At 57.8% G+C, this 15,265-nt stretch overlaps 1 protein-coding gene across 4 annotated transcripts in view; it reads right to left on the reverse strand.

Moving 5' to 3' along the window:
- Positions 1-1,070: 1,070 nt before the first annotated feature.
- The window catches only part of Aspg (asparaginase), a 31,047-nt gene continuing 16,852 nt past the window's right edge, over positions 1,071-15,265 (reverse strand). For 3 of the 4 annotated variants that reach the window (XM_074067051.1, XM_074067048.1, XM_074067050.1), the window contains 12 exons: positions 14,659-14,742; positions 13,518-13,644; positions 9,576-9,688; positions 8,179-8,361; positions 7,906-8,019; positions 7,253-7,387; positions 5,921-6,016; positions 5,521-5,684; positions 4,069-4,155; positions 2,236-2,335; positions 1,826-1,894; positions 1,071-1,294 (listed from right to left, as the gene is read on the reverse strand). In XM_074067051.1, coding sequence (XP_073923152.1) covers positions 1,274-1,294; positions 1,826-1,894; positions 2,236-2,335; positions 4,069-4,155; positions 5,521-5,684; positions 5,921-6,016; positions 7,253-7,387; positions 7,906-8,019; positions 8,179-8,361; positions 9,576-9,688; positions 13,518-13,644; positions 14,659-14,742 — 1,293 coding nt within the window. In that variant the 3' untranslated portion in view covers positions 1,071-1,273. The remainder of the gene's footprint in view (positions 1,295-1,825; positions 1,895-2,235; positions 2,336-4,068; positions 4,156-5,520; positions 5,685-5,920; positions 6,017-7,252; positions 7,388-7,905; positions 8,020-8,178; positions 8,362-9,575; positions 9,689-13,517; positions 13,645-14,658; positions 14,743-15,265) is intronic. The other variant, XM_074067049.1, reaches the window with a different exon arrangement.

A 15,265-nucleotide genomic window follows, 5' to 3' on the forward strand; every position in this document is an offset into this window, starting at 1 on the left:
TAGCTAGGCAGAAAGGCCCCGAAGTTGGAAGGTAGCTCCTTACTCCTATCAAGGAAGGCCAAGGGCTGTATGTGACAGGGGAAATGGTCATGGTTCACATTCAGGGTCTGAGCCTGGGGTGGGCCCTGTCTCTGAAACACTTAAAAGTTTGGACAAGAACTGACCAGGAAGCCAGGCACTGGTGGCTCACACCTCTAATCCCAGCTACTCAGGAGGCAGAGATCAGGAGGCTCATGATTTGAAGCCAGCCTAGGCCAAACAGTTCACGAGACACTATCTCAAAAAAAAAAAACCATCAATAAAAAGGGCTGTGGAGTGGCTCAAGGTGTAGGCCCTGCGTTCAAACCTCAGCACCACAAAAAAAAAAAAAAAAAAAAAACCTGACCAGGAGTCCAAACAAACACCTGACTTCAGTCCCAATCAGGCCTCTCCAAAGCATGAGGCTACCCACCTGCCTAGGGGCACACCTGCAGCAGAGCACCTGCCCACCCCCCACCCAGGCTGGCACAACGCAATCTGCACAGGAGACCTCTTTCCTCTCCCCAGCGGGCAGCCACCTGGCAGCCTGGCTTATAGTGGGTGGTGGATAGACCCTGCTGGGGCCCGCTGGCAGAGTACCAAATCCCCCTTTGGCTCCTGGCCTCCATCAGCCCCTCTGGAGTCCTGGAGTGCCCCTGCCATACAATGAGGAAGGGTACAGAGATGCTAGGGTTATGGCAAACAGGCAGCCACCCAGGAAGGAGCTGGGAGGCCCCGGGGTAAGCCGGAACAGCATGCAGTCCAGGTGGGTGGGGGCTGCCTGGAGAAGGTGATCCAATGACGTAACACCTGATGAGGATTACGGTGTGAGGAGATGGGACAGAGCAAATGGTGGGGAGGAGGGCAAGTAGGACAGGAGGATGGCACGCCCAGGGTTCCCTCCCAGTGTCACAACCACCTAATCAGCAGCCTCCGGATGACTGGTTAGTGTTCTTCCAGTCCCCAGGGTGCTGCAGAGATGGCCAGAGCCTGGGGCCCCACTCCCCACCCAGACCCACAGTGTCAGCTCAGACAGACCCATTCAGCCAGGCTCTGGGGACCTGGGGAAGCAGCTGTCCCCACAACTTTATTGCCACTCTGCCCAACAAAGACCTTCAGGCTTTGCCATGGAAACAGACTGGAAGCAGTCCTAGCAGTGGGGACACATCGTCATCAGAAGGTGTAGATGTGTTCCTGAGGACCCTCCAGTAGGTCAAAGCAAGAACAGCTCAAACTGCAACAGGATGGCTTCAGGTTAGACATCAGGCAGTATTTCCTGAAAATGTGAGATCTGCTGAGAATGTGTAGAGCCCCAGGTAGAGTACAGTGGCTGGGTACCCTCATTCTCCAGTACCATCTGTGGGGTCCAGCCCTTCTAGGTATGAGGGATCCCAGCCAGCCTCAAGACTCTCCAGGAGTGCCAGATAATGGAGTGGGAGTGGGGTGACAGCTGGGGCCTGGCCTGAGAGACAGGCAGAGCACCAACCCCATGGGCCCCCGGGACAGGCAGGTGGGCAAGGTGTGCATAGAGAGGTCTGGAGTGGTGGCAAGGACCCTCCAAGGTGGGGTCAACCTAGCTGGACAGAATGCAGGTTTGAGGTGGGTCTTCCCTCCACAAAACCCCCCAGATTCCCTCACACCCCTGTCCCCAGTGTGCTCCTCCCAGAGTCCCACAGGAGGGGCTCCCAGATCCCGACATTGACTTGTCTCAGCCTCCTCAGACTCTAGGACATTACAGGGCCAGGCTCCACCACAGGCCAATGGGAGCTTGCTAAAGGGACATCAGCCCAGTCCGGGGGGTTCTTACAGGGCCCGGGGCCTGGATGCCAAGCCTCTGCAAAAGGGCCACCACCTCCAGGTTTCCAGTTGCTTCCGCCTGAAGGGGAGACAAAACGCTGCCTCAGGGCCCAGCAGCACCTCAAAAATCTCAAAGGCCCCACCCACCAGCACTCCTTGCCCCCCCCACAGGGACCCCTGGGGCTCCCCCATTCTTAGCATCCCCACAGCTCCAAGCCCAGAGGGGCCTTGGAGAGGAAAAGAGGGGGAAAGACAACCCATGGGCTGCTGTTCCCCCAGAAGGGCTGGGGATCCTGCTTCTTGGGAGGTGGGTATCTGGGAGGGGGCAGAGAAGGGAGAACTGGGGGGAACAGTCAGGGTGGCTGTTCACCTTCAGGAGGTGGACGCCTCCCGAGAAGGCACAGGAGGTGGGCTACTCACAACATGCAAGGCACTGCGCCCATCATAGCCTTGCTGCCCCAGGTCAGCTCCCGCCTGCCACCAAGCCTGCAGGCCTTCACTGTCTGCCCTGAATGCCAGCCTGCAAGCGTAGAGAGGGAGCTGTCAGGGCCTTCTGGACACCTGTCCATCTGCCCACCTGCCTATCTGCCTGCCCCTCCTGATGCCCTGGGCACTTTTTCCAAGCCAGCCCCAAACAGCTGACCCAGCAGAACCCAGCCCTAGGGCAGGAGTCTCAGGCCAGGCGGCCTGGAGTCTGGTTTCACAGTGGGTGTGACTGTGACTCAGGTCAAGGGTGCACACACTCGCACACGCACACAAGTGCACAAGTGAGCATGCACACACCCTCCACCAGTTTCATATTTCACAACACAAGCCCTCACTGGGCTGGGGCGGGGTTCAGGAGTCATGAGGAGAGTCTGGGGTGGCACAGTGGCTCCAGAAGGGAGACTTGGGAGGTGCCTGAACCCCAGCAGACTACATGGGGTGGGGGTTGGACAAGGTTCCCAGAACCCTGGCCAGCATTCTCACCCTCCACTGCTCCCAAGAGAAGCCCTCTTACCACTCTGGGAGCTGGGCTGGGGAGAAGCTGGGACCAGGCAGAGGTAGGGCCCACTCCAGGTGAGCTGGGGGTCCAGGGAGGGAGGGCCCCCCCCCAAGAGGGTCTCAAGTGACTCCACTCCTATCAGGAAGCATCCACAGCAGCACCACAGTGGCGCTGGGTAATTTCTGTTGTGAATCACACCAGATGGCATGGCTAGTCCTCCTGGACCGGCACCTACGCCTCCCACACAGGGCTACCTAAAGAAGAGGCTGCACCCACACCTCACTCCTTGGATGTGGAGGCCCCAGCCCCACCCCATCCAGCCAAGCAGCTCAGGTTGGCAGAGTCCCTAATGATGGTTCTGCCCCAGTTCCATAGGACCTGTTTACTGCCTCAGTTTCCCCTACGGTGCAGCCCTGGACCAAGTCACCCCAGAAGTCCCTTCAAAGCCAACAGCCAACATCGGCTTCAGCCCTCTCATTGCCCCCCACCTCACTCCCACCTCACCTCTGTTAACTAACCTCTCATTCACCCCTCCATTACTGAGAAAGGCAAACGGAGTGGGAGCGGTGAGGATTGGCAAGCAGCACTTGTTCCCCTGGTGCACTGTAGGCCAGTGCAGGGGGCTGAATCTGGGGCCAGTGTGCCTCTCCACCTGACCTTACACTTAGTGCTGGGGGCCTCTAAGTTTGGGGGCTTCCTGACATATGGGGACACACCCACAGTGTCTACAGCATCAGCTACCACCCTGCACCTCCAGCCCAGGTTGTCTGTCTGTCTGTCTCTCTCCCTCCCTCCCTTCTCTTCCTTGGCAGGTACTGGAGTTTGAACTCAGGACCTTGGGCTTGCCAGGCAGGTACTCTCCTACTTGAGCCACACTCCCAGCCCTTTTTGCTTCAGCTGTTTTTCAAATTGGCTCTTGCTTTATGGACCAGGACAGCCTGGTCTGATAGCTGGGATGACTTGCACACAGCACCGTTCCCAGCTTTTTATTGCTTGAGATGGGATCTCACCAACTTTTTTCCCCAGGCTGGCCTGGAACCTGGATCCTCTGGATCTCTGCCTCCTGAGTAGCTAAGATTACAGGCAACACACACACACACACACACACACACACACACGACTATTCTCTCAGTTGGGAACAACCCCCAGAATATGGCCTGGGTCAGATACCTCTGCCCATCAGTGCTGGAGCATGGGCTTTCCCTGCTCAGCCCCATATCCTGGCTGACCTGGAACCCTGAGCCCACAGGTGCCCTGGCTGCCCTCACCTGCACAGCTCCGTCCCAGCATCCTCCAGCTCCTGGGAAGACAGGCAGGCCCCAGCTTCACGCAGCAGTCCAATGACACCCTGATGCCTATCATGAAAAACAGCATGCTGACCGTTGGCCCCACCAGGCTGGCACACGGCTCCCTCTGCTCTCATGTCCTGTGCACAGGGACCAGGACCTGCCTGCCTGGGATCCCACAGCCCTGGCCCTAGACAACGGCTGCTCCCCAATCCCTTGCCCAGGCCAGGTGGAGCCATCTTTAAGGCTCATGATTCATTTGTTGGGGGCACCTTCTCAGGACATCTAGGGTCTGCATCTAGGGTCAACATCCAAACAGTGGATGTTGTCCACTGTTTGTCCTCCATCCAAATAGTGTGCCCCATGGTCTCCCCAGCCTATCCTTGGGGGATGGTGCCCTGGAGGACAGCCAGCCCCAGTGTGCTCTGAACACTTGACCTCCCTGGCAGGAGGAGAGAGTTGTCCTGGCTCTAGGGCAACTGAGTCAGTTATGCCCTGATTCTGCTCTTGGGTATGGGGTGGGGGGATGAGGCCCCACAGACAAACGTAAACTTGGGGTCTGCCTGGCCCAGAACACCATGACGGGAGCCAGAGCCGTTTCTGGAGGCAGCTTTGCTGAATCGAGCCTGGAGGGGAAGTGGCCTGCTGGGGTGAGATGGAGCGGGGGCTCAAGCAATGCCAAGGAACATAGTGTGAGGTCTGAGGCTGAACAGCAAAGTGCAAGAAGGGTCACCCAACTCTTGCACCACAGTTGCTGTGTTCTATTCCTCTGCTAAGTGTGGGGATACCCTAAACTACATGGCACCCCACTTTTATGTAACTTTGGAGGAGTATGAATGGAGGCCTGCCCTCCCCACCTACTGCAAAGCCCCCAGCCACTCAGGTGCTGCAACAAGACGGGACTGGTGTTGGAGTGTGGTGACAGCTAGGCAGGACTGGTGAGTTAATCTGTCTCCACCCACCCACGCCCATGGGCGCCCAGTCAGAACTCCAGCCCAGATCACCCCAGGGGTGCAAGGGTCACCCTGCAGCCCCTAGACAGAAGGCTCAATGTCCTCACCCCCACTAGCACTCTTGGCTGCGGAGGGGCCAAGACTCTACACCACAGTCAGCGATCCTGGGCTCAGACACCAAGGTCTCCCTTGGAAGACTCACAAAAGCACTCTCAATAACCCAGGGCCTGCAGGCCATGTGCCCCTAGGGAGAAATCCCAGGGAAAAGCTGGGTCAGGAGCTTCAGACAGTCGAGATGGCCCTGTCAGACAGGTCCGTCTCACTAGATCACATTCAGTGTGCTGCCTCTGGGTCCACAGGCAATGGAGGGCACAAATGAGAAGAGGCACACAGGGCCTTTGCTCAAACCAAGTAGGTATCCTCTGTCCAGCCCCCGCCCCCACCCACACATCCAGTTCTGCAACCAGGTCCCAGGCACTACCTGCCCCTCACAGCCAGCAGCAGTGGGCTATGGCCATCCTCATCACGGGAATTCACGTCCACACCTCTCCGCAGCAGCATGGTGACCAACCCTGTGTGGCCCCTCCTCGCAGCCAGATGCAATGGTGTTTGACCAATAGGATCCTGCAGACTCAAGTCACTGCCCTGAGGTGACATTAGGGCACACGCCTGTATATCGGGGCCTGGCACGTCACTGGGAAGGGATGGGGAGGGTGGGGTGTGCCCATGAAGGTGGGGTCCCCGTAGCCACTGTGCCTGCCCCCCTGGGCCACGGGATCATGGCAGACACGGGCTTGGTGGGATCAGTGATGCCCTGATGGATGGTGTTCTGCCCACAGTAGGTAGCACTCCCGCCTGGTCCCAAGGTGGGGGAGGCTCACCAGCTCCATAAGAACCTGCAGAGCCTCTAAGTCACCAGTGTGGGCTGCAGCAAGGGCCAGACTGGGCGTCAGGGAGGCCCGCACAGCATCAGCTTCCTAGGTGAAGGGGGTGGCATCTTGGGCTCCTGCCTTGTTCTAGGATCCTCAGTGAGCAGAGCCGGTGGTCCCTGTACCATGTGAACCCTGCCTCCACACTCAGTGGGGTAGGGAAATCCCACCACACAGAGAAAGAGCCAGCATCACCACATGGAAAGCCTGGGGCTCAAACCTCACAGCCCTGCCCAGAAGTTCACCTGGTCCCCATGCCCTTGGAACAAAGGAAGGTTGGGACACCGCCTCACCAGTCATGTGTCTAGGACCTGCCACCACCCTCCAAGATCCATGTCCTCACCTGTCCCCTCTCCTGACAGGGATAGAACCCTGACAGCCCTCGAGGGAGCAGCCCTCGAGGGAACCCTCCCCTTCCCCCCCACCCCCCGCAAGAAGACCCTACTTCACACATCTGAATGCACCTGGAAGGGCCACTTGCCTGAGCTTCCAGTTGCCCAGGGCTCCCCAAGGCACCAGAAGGCCCCAAAGGTGCCACCCCATTCAGCACCCATGGCCCAGCCTGATCACAAAGCTGCTACTGGCTGGCTGTGTCCCCAAGAGGCATTAGGAGCCCCAAACAGCCACCCTAATAACAGGCCACACACCCAGTCCCTTTCATCTGACCACTGCCCACCTCAGCAAGTAGCAGTTAGCCCCACCTTGGCTCAAGACATTCAGCAGAGGGAAAGGAGGCCCAGAAGGCCCATGGACTGAGGCAGTTCAGAAGCAGGGCGCTGCCACCTGCCGGACTCTGGCACCAGGCCTGGATGCTTGGCCCAGAGGCCAGGTGGGTGTGTTGTGGGGTCCTCAGCTGCCCCTCCCCCTCCTGGTTGTAGCTATCTGATCATGAAGGGGGAGGAGACTCAGGCTGGACCACAACCCCAGATACAAGTGTGGGACCTGGAACTTTCTGGCTCAGAGTCTGACAGACCCCCTTTCCTTTAGCATCCAGGACAAGCACTGTCTCTGCCTTGCTTAGGTGCAACCCAGCTGTAAGGCAACCCTGCCTTCAGGCCAGCACTGCCATGCACCACCAGAAGCTATATAGTTTCTGCTCCTATCCTGTTCTGTGGACCCTCCAAGTCCTCCCCACAATGGACCCCATGCCCTCTTCCTGGGCCGTTGCAAACAGCTGTTTCAGCTCCTGTGCTGGAATGACAGCTACAGTGGCTGATGCCTGGCACAGCCCATGGGGATGCAAGGCCCCTGACTGCCTCCTGAGCCCCCATCACGCCTGCCCACCTCAGGCAGTACCTGGCTACCACCGAGACTGAGAAGCCAGGCCACCCTGCGGCCCAGTATGCTATCCTGCAGTGAGGACTGACGATCAGCTGCCATTGGCAATGTCATCTCCCCTCGAAGGTCCTTGACCAGGAGCTGGAAAAGAAGGACACACAGGCCAGCAGGCTCAGCCAGGAATCCAGAGCAGCTGAGAGGGGCAGGGCATGGGGGAGGGCTGCCTCTGGCCTGGAACCCTATCCTCATGCTCCATTCATCCGTGGGACTGAGTGTGACTGAGGCCAGTTCCCACACAAGATCAGCCTTGCCCTCCACCCTACAAACTGGCATCTTATGGGCCTGGGGCCAGCTGTGTCTGAGGCCCACTTAGGAATGGGGAAGCAGGAGAGGGTGTCCAGAAGCAGTGTGGGAGTCTCCACCTACACGACCGGAGGCTCCCCAGAAGGGCAAGAAGAGGGTGAGCTTGAACAGGGGGTTGGGCAAGGGCTAGGCTGCACATGGCTCTTTCCTCCCACAGGGCGCCTTCATCCCTGCCCCATCCTAAGCAGCACCCCCACTCTTCCTGAGTCTCCCAGATAGGCTCTCAGGAGCCAGAAGACATGCATGTGCACAAACATGTTCTTCAGTCTGTGCCACAGCCCCATGATTGCACATACCTTCTTCCTGTCCTCCAGGCTCAACCCGGCATGGCCCAACACATATGACAGCTTGGCCAGAGCAGCCTCTGATGTCATGTCAAAGCCTGAGATGATGCCAGCTCCCGCCATAGCCTGAGAAGGTCCACACAGGGCAGAACGAGCAGCTCAACCTGGCCCCCACATGGGCTTCTTTGCTCCATCCCACGCATACAAGGTGTGAAGCAAAGCCTGGCCCACCCATTATCCCCCAGGTGTGTCCTCCCTCCCCAGGCCTCTGTTTCCCACTCCTACCATGCCAGATGCGTAGTCTGAAGTCACAGCCCCCTGAAGGCAGTGGGTACAGTTGACAATGATCAGGCCGCGCTTGGCCGCCACCCGCAGCTCCTGCAGCAGGTCTGGCTTGGTAGGCCCATTCCCTGAACCAAAGGTCTCCATGACCACACCTTTCAGGGGGGGCTGCAGAAAGGCCCGAACCTGTGGTGGGTGGTGGGGCAGGGCAGAATGGTAACCACCTCTATTTCTTATGCCAGCAGCTGGAACCAAAAGGGCCTGCCCTGTGTCTTCCCAGTGTAGGCCCAGAAGAGCCTGAATTGTCAGCAGCCAAGCACCCACTTCACTCCCAGGGTGGCTGGGCTCTGAAAAGACCTGTGTGCAGCTACAGGTGATGGGGGGAGCTGGGGAGTGGGGGCTGACCAGACTACATTGCCCTCACTTGTCCACAGAGTGTGGGCCAAATTGGCAGGACTCCCAACACTGTGGAAATATGTAGGGAAGTACAGTTAGGGCCGGATAGGGCTGTCACCAGACCCAGGTGCTCTGTCCTGCCGGGTATTCAACAGGGTGCTCTAGTGAGCTGAACTAGGGGAACTGATGCTATGCTAACATGCACACAGTGCTTTCTGGGACCACTTAAGCTGGGCACCAGCCCTGCCCACATCTCCACCAAGCTGGAAAGCTCTACTCAGATGACAGAGGATAAGGCCTTGGTTCCAGTCAGCATCTCAGAAACAGGGAAGACAGACACCTCTACCACTGCAGGAATAGCTGGCAGCTGAGCAGTTGATAGCAGGAAGAAAAAAAAGGACCATCAAAAAGCAGTGACAAAAAAAGAACAGAGTCACAGTATTTAGGAGGCTGAGGCAGGGAGGATCTTGAGTTTGAGGCCAGCCTGGGCTGCATAGCAAGATCCTGTCTAAAGAAAGAGGAGAGGAGAGGAGGGGAGGAGAGGGAAGAAGAGGGGGAAACAAGGGAAGGAAAGGGAAAAGAAAAGAGGAGGAAGAGAAGAAGAGTTCTGGAGCCACTCTAGATCAGCTTTGGAGAAATCATCGGGCAGCACCCCCAGGAGTCCACCAGCATTTTCTGGTGTCCACACAGACAAACCCTCAGCACATAAGGTAAGTGGGCTCCAAAGCCTCAGCTTAGGTGGCAGTGAGGGTGCACAGCTTCATGGCCCTTCGTTCAGGCCATACCTGGCTGTGAGGATGAGAGGTGCTCTCCATTGCTGGCTTGTCATTTTTTGGATGAATGGGCCTGAGAAAGGCCTAGAGCAAATGGAAGCGGGAAGGCAGCACTGGGGAGCCATGGGGCTGTGGGAGCGTTTTGGGCACACTCAAGAGCCCTGAGTATGGAGGCATGGGAGCCACAGAGGGCGCTGTAGGGGCAGCAGGTGCAGAGTGAGCAGTGCCTACCAGAGAAGCAGGAATCCCGGGATAAAGGCGCAGAAGCCCCACATCACGCTCCATGCAGCTGTGTACTGCCAGTGGGTCCTTCCCACCCACCTTCCGCACAAGCTCCCTGTTGACTGAGGACAGAAGGTCAGAATGTGGGGATGGCCTGCCACCCTCTGTTTTCTTAACCCAAGTCTCTCATGCCCACTCTCCTGTCCTGCCTTTCCCCAGGAGCCAAATCTTCCCACCTTGGGCTCCCTTAGGCCTGTGTCAGGCTCTGTAGCAGGGCCAGGACCCTGGAGGAGGTACGAAAGAAAGATTGATGGCCAATCAGTGGTTTTGCATGTGACAAGGCTGATGGGGTTGGGGTTAGGGATCAGGGATGGTGAGTGAGGGCGAGTAGGACTCTCAGAAGCAGACCTGGCTGAGCCTTGTGGGCTGCAAAGGAGCGTTCAGGGAAGGGAACAGCATTCCAAGTAGAGAGACTGACACAAGCAAAGGCTGGAGCAGCAACTGACATGCACAGCTTTGAGTCAAGCAGTCTGCATGTCAAGTCCCAGGGGAAGTCTGGGCAGAGCTGGGCACCTAATGTGCCTACTGCCCATCAAATGAATGAATGAATGAATGTTCTGAATCCTCAACTTGAGGAAAGAAAGGCTTGATCCAATTCCCATCCAAATCCTAAAGGCCTAGTAGTGCCCATCACCTCTCCCACACCCAAGGTGAGTGAGGGGGAAATCTGGGTCCTGGGGAAAGTGCGGAGGGGCAGGTATTTGGGGTCAGCCCCCCTTGGGCCCAGCCATGCAGAGGACCTACCAGAGGGCCAGCCCATCCACAGGTCTGAAGTCCACTGCAATCAGCCATGGGTGGGCAGCAAGCCGACCTGGAACCTTGTGAGCCCTCCACACACGGCAGCCTCCAGCCCAACACAGGTGGGACACTGGGGACGCTCCCTATATTATATGTCACCAGAAGGACCCTCCAGCTCAGCCCAGGGAAACTGAGTCCCAGGGAGGGAAAGGATCTTGCCTGAGGTGCTATGCACAGTGCCAGGAAAAAAACTTAGACTCTAAGACCCTCCTCCAGGGTTCTTCCTCCAGACCCCACAGGGGGATGTAAACCCATGTGGCCTACCATGTCTGCTGGAGCAATTCATATGTGATAATGAACAAGGGAACAGTCTGGGGCAGAGGTGGGGCACTGGGGGACATGAGGGGAACCAGTCACAGCATTTGTCAGCCCACACAAGGGCAGTTGGAGATGTCCTTGTCACCTAGGCTAGGCAGACAGGTAAGGCAGAATGTGGGGGGCAGGGGTGTGTAGAGTGGGACTGTACAGGGACAAAGGCCATCCCATGGCCATCCCTCACGTGGAGCCAGGGAAGCAACTTCTTAGAATCCCCAAGTCTTCCCCTGGGGATCTGGATCCAGGGGACAGAGAGAGGAGGGCAGCACTGCCCAGGAAGGACACAGTCTATAGCCTGTGGTCTATAGCCAGGGAACTAAGCAGGGAACCAAATATGTGGGACCCAACCTCAGGTCTGGGTGGCCTTGGGATTTCTGGGAGGGAGGTGGCGTCACAGCATACAGAGCAGGGTGCTGGCTCTGAGCTCCCTCAGCAAGGCCCACTGAGCCTGAGTGGCCTGACCCCTGGCCACAGCAATGTCCCCTCTTCCAGATCTATTTTCCTGTGGGCTGAGTGGCTCTGGCACAGGGGTGGGCTAGGCAGGCTCCAGCAGGTGGGCAGCAAAGACAGAAAGATTTTCCATGTTCATGGATTGACAGAATTGATGTTGTAAAAATGGTTATCCTACCAAAACATTCTACAGATTCAATGCTAATCTCATCAAAATCCCAATGTCATTCTTCACAGAAACAGAGCTGGGGGCTTGAGACACACAGAAAGGGGCAGGGTCTGGCTCTCTCCACCTGCTGTGTCTTTACCTCAGATCAGAGCAGACTGACTGGAAGCCTCCAGGGTGCCAAGCCCTGTCTGTCACCTCAGGTGGTTGCTCTGACTCCCCACTCCCCGCTTCCCAGATGGTAATTAAAGAGCTAGTGAGAGTTCGTGGGAGGCCCTCATCTGAGGTCTCCACTAGTACAAGGGTGGGCAAGCACATGCTGACCCTTGTTCAACTCCCCGTGCCCCTCCCGAGGGCCCCCAGCAGCCCCACCCTGGGCAGAGCCTGCTTTCTCAACACGGGGTGTCAGAACCGGCCAGGCAGCCTAACATGAGTGGGGCAGGTGGGACACAGGTTCCCACACCAGCATATGTTACAGATGGGATCGTGGGTCAGGGGCTAGGGAGTTCGGTGGGGCTGGGGTAGAGGGAGCCTCAGCTCTTGGTAGGGAAGCGGCTTGTGCATCCTGGGCATGGCAGAGGCCCTAGGATCCAGATGAAGGCCTCTCCACCCCTAGCAGACACTCCAGTGCTGAGCTCAGATGAGGTGTGACTCAGTCTCCAGGGAGCCAGAGCTGCAGGGCGGTGTCCACACCTCCACTGCTCCGCCTTCCTGGACTGCAGGAGCCTAGTGCCACCACCCAGCATGGGAAAAGAGCCAGGCCCCCACCAGCAGCCCTCCAATTGCTTCAGCCCTCAGGGCGCAGCAAGTGGACCCCTAAGGCCCTGGGAATGCCAGGTATGCAGCACACACATTAGACATACTTGGTGAGTTTATACCTCACCCTCCTTGGAAGGTGCTCAGGTGAGCAGTGAGGGGAAGTGGGGGAAAAGGGACATAGGGGAGAGCTCCCACAGAGTAGTTGGGGCTCAGGGCTAAGGTCTTGGAGCTCCTGCCTGTGACTCTGGGGACCTTAAAGGAAGCCACCACCCTGATCAAGGCACTGGCTGCCCACATCCCATCTCCCTCACTGGGGTATCTGTTTCTCCCTAAATTGGGCAGCAGGGCAGCGCCTGCTACACCAGGAGATTCCCAAGAATAGGCCCCTCTGGGCCTGAGAAGCACCCTGTGTCTGATCCACAGGGTCTACCTTGGCCCAGGCAGAAGCATGGTGTAAACAAGGGGCCTCCCAAAGGGCTGGGAAGCTTCAGTCACGCGGTCAGACGAGAACTGCCACTTTGGTTGTAGACAAGCAGCCCCACCCCAGCATGTACAAGAGAAGCCCAGCCCTGGCACGATGTCAAGGCCCCAAAATGCCCCCAAAGGAAGCCCAGCTCTGCTGGAGCCTTCTCTGTCCTTGAGGACAGAGGCCCCAGCACTTGGGTCCACGTAGCCCCAGGATCCCAACCTCAGTTGGGAAGCAACAAGATACTGGGCAGGTTTTGGGCTACCCGTAGGAAGCAGAGGCCAAGCAGGTAGCAGGTCACTTGGAGAGTCTATCTTACAAAGGAGTAGATGCCTCATCTGCCCCAGGTGGTCAGACCCACCATAGACCTGGAATGAGCAGGAGCCAGGGAGAGACCAGGAGACAGCTGGCCCTGAGTCAAGGATGGCAGAGGCCCCCTCAGGAGAGTGGCTGTCCCAGTGGAAAGATGGTGGGCCTAGAGTGAACCATTAGGGTGGCCCTGAGTCTCTGGCAAGGCTGGTAAGGCACTGAACTCAGAGGCCACTCTACAGCTAGGATAGGGAAAGATGGGCCAAGCATCCCCCCAGGAAGCCTCAGGACACAGGACCAGCTGCAGATATCTGTTGGCCTATGAATTTGTCTGGGCTGCCCACAGACCCAGAGGACAGAAGCACTCCTTGGAGCACCTGGTTGTACCACAGGAGTCTGTACCCCAAAGGAATGTGTGGCAGAGCCATGGACACATTGGCTTGAGGCTATGAGATGGGCAGGACACATGGTGACACGAGACACACGAGGCAGATCCCCCAAAGCCCTGAGCCTCAAGACCCCTCAGCGGTGGTCTGCTGAGGCCTTCTGCCTCCATGCCACACTTTTCCCTTCTCCCCAGGCCTCCTTCTCACCCACAGCCAGAAACCCTGCTCTTAGATCAGCTTACTTGTGATATCCGCACCCACAGTGGCCAGGGCGGGTAGGTTGGGGGAGCAGAAAGCTGCAAACTTCCGGGCGTCCACCTTGGTTGCCCGGTTGCCCCGAAATAGCTGATTCTGGAAGAATAGGCAGACCTGGAGAGGGAAGGACAGGCGCTCAGAGATGGGTCCCATGATGCCCTCCAGCTTCCTCCTCCAATGCCATCATGGGAAACACCCAGACCCAGGGGGCCATCTTGAACCTGCACCCACAGGCAGGTGACCTGCAAGCAGAGACCCTCCAAGATCTCTGCAGATAGCTGCTCCTCTCAGGCACCTCCCTGCCCTGCCCCCTGACCCATGGCAGACCCCAAGCCTGCCAGGCCTGGGGAGCCTTGGCACAGCTGAGCGGGCAGCTGGCCGCAGGGCGAACATCACACTGCCTCTGCCTCTTCTCCGCTGCCTTACCTCCGAGAACTCTGCCCAGAGGCACAGAGAGATGGGTGATTGCAGAAACCTCCCCTCAGTGAACCGGGGTGCGAGGAGCACCCCCACCTCCGAGCTGCTTAAGAGCTGTCCCCTAAAGATGGCTGGATAAGATTTGGCCAGAAGATGGGGCCTGAGACTACCGCCCTAACCCTGATCCTGCCTGCCCAGGAGGGAACCACTGAAGACAAAACAGGCTCCCAGACCAGCCTGTGAAGGACAAGAGGTTTTAAGGTCTTCCTGTAACACCAGGCAATCCGTGATGCTAGGTGTGACAGGGAGTGAGTGATGTGACCAGGAAAGGTAAAAAGCCTCAAACTTACATTGGGTGCAGTCTATTTTCATGGGAACTTACTTACACGCAAATCTACAAACCAAGTGTTAGGTTTACAGAATATAAAATGGGGACACACACACTCTATGCTGCCAACAGTGCTGTCTAGGACTGAGGCTGGGCGGCTTTGTTACCTCTGCTTTATCAGTTTCTCTAGAGGTTTTCCACCACGGTGCTACTTGGAAGGCAAGGGACAAAACTTTAAAGATGGACCCAACCCCTGGCCTGTGGGTCCCACTAAGTGCCACAGGCACCAGCCCCTCCTCTGGGCTCTTGGACACACCAGGATGTAGCACCCACTATCCCACTCTCCTTTGTGGCAACCCCCCACACCAGGCCAGGCCAGGTACCTCAGGGATGACATACTGGCCAGCCATAAGAAGGGCACCCAGTAGGTTGTCACGACCGTCATTCCACAGTGCATGGATGGGTACCTGGGGAGAGACCACAGGGAGAGGGCTGGGACCAGGGCAGGGCCAGACTCCCCTCTCCAGGGAAAGCCCTTAGGCCCAAGGATAGAGAATGGCTGGGACAGACTTGGGCTGAAGAGTGGACTGTGGGGGGAGGGGCAAGTCAGCCCACTTCCAAGGCCACCAACAGTTCCTGGTGAGGACGCCAGCTTGTACCTGGAGCCTCAGCCTACCTACCTTGTTCTCCCACAAATTGGTGCCCAGTGGGCAGCCAGGCCCATGTGGCTGCCCAGCCCCAAGGGCACTGCAGCTCCATCACTACCCCGGGATCTGTGAGCCAGGCAGGGTGCCAAAGGGATTGGCTGGATGGGCTACAGTGGAAAGAGGCTTCCCGAAGGAGGCCAGGTACAGCATGGCCAGTCCTTCTGCTGCCTATTTCTGTAGTGGACAGTGCTCTAGCGTGACCAAGCAGCGCCCAGCTCCTCAGCACCCTACTAGAAGAGTGCAGGCGGGTGGGGCTGTTGTGAGGACAGAAGGGGAGCCAGTG

Source organism: Castor canadensis, chromosome 3, assembly GCF_047511655.1.
Source record: "Castor canadensis chromosome 3, mCasCan1.hap1v2, whole genome shotgun sequence".
NCBI lineage: Eukaryota > Metazoa > Chordata > Mammalia > Rodentia > Castoridae > Castor > Castor canadensis.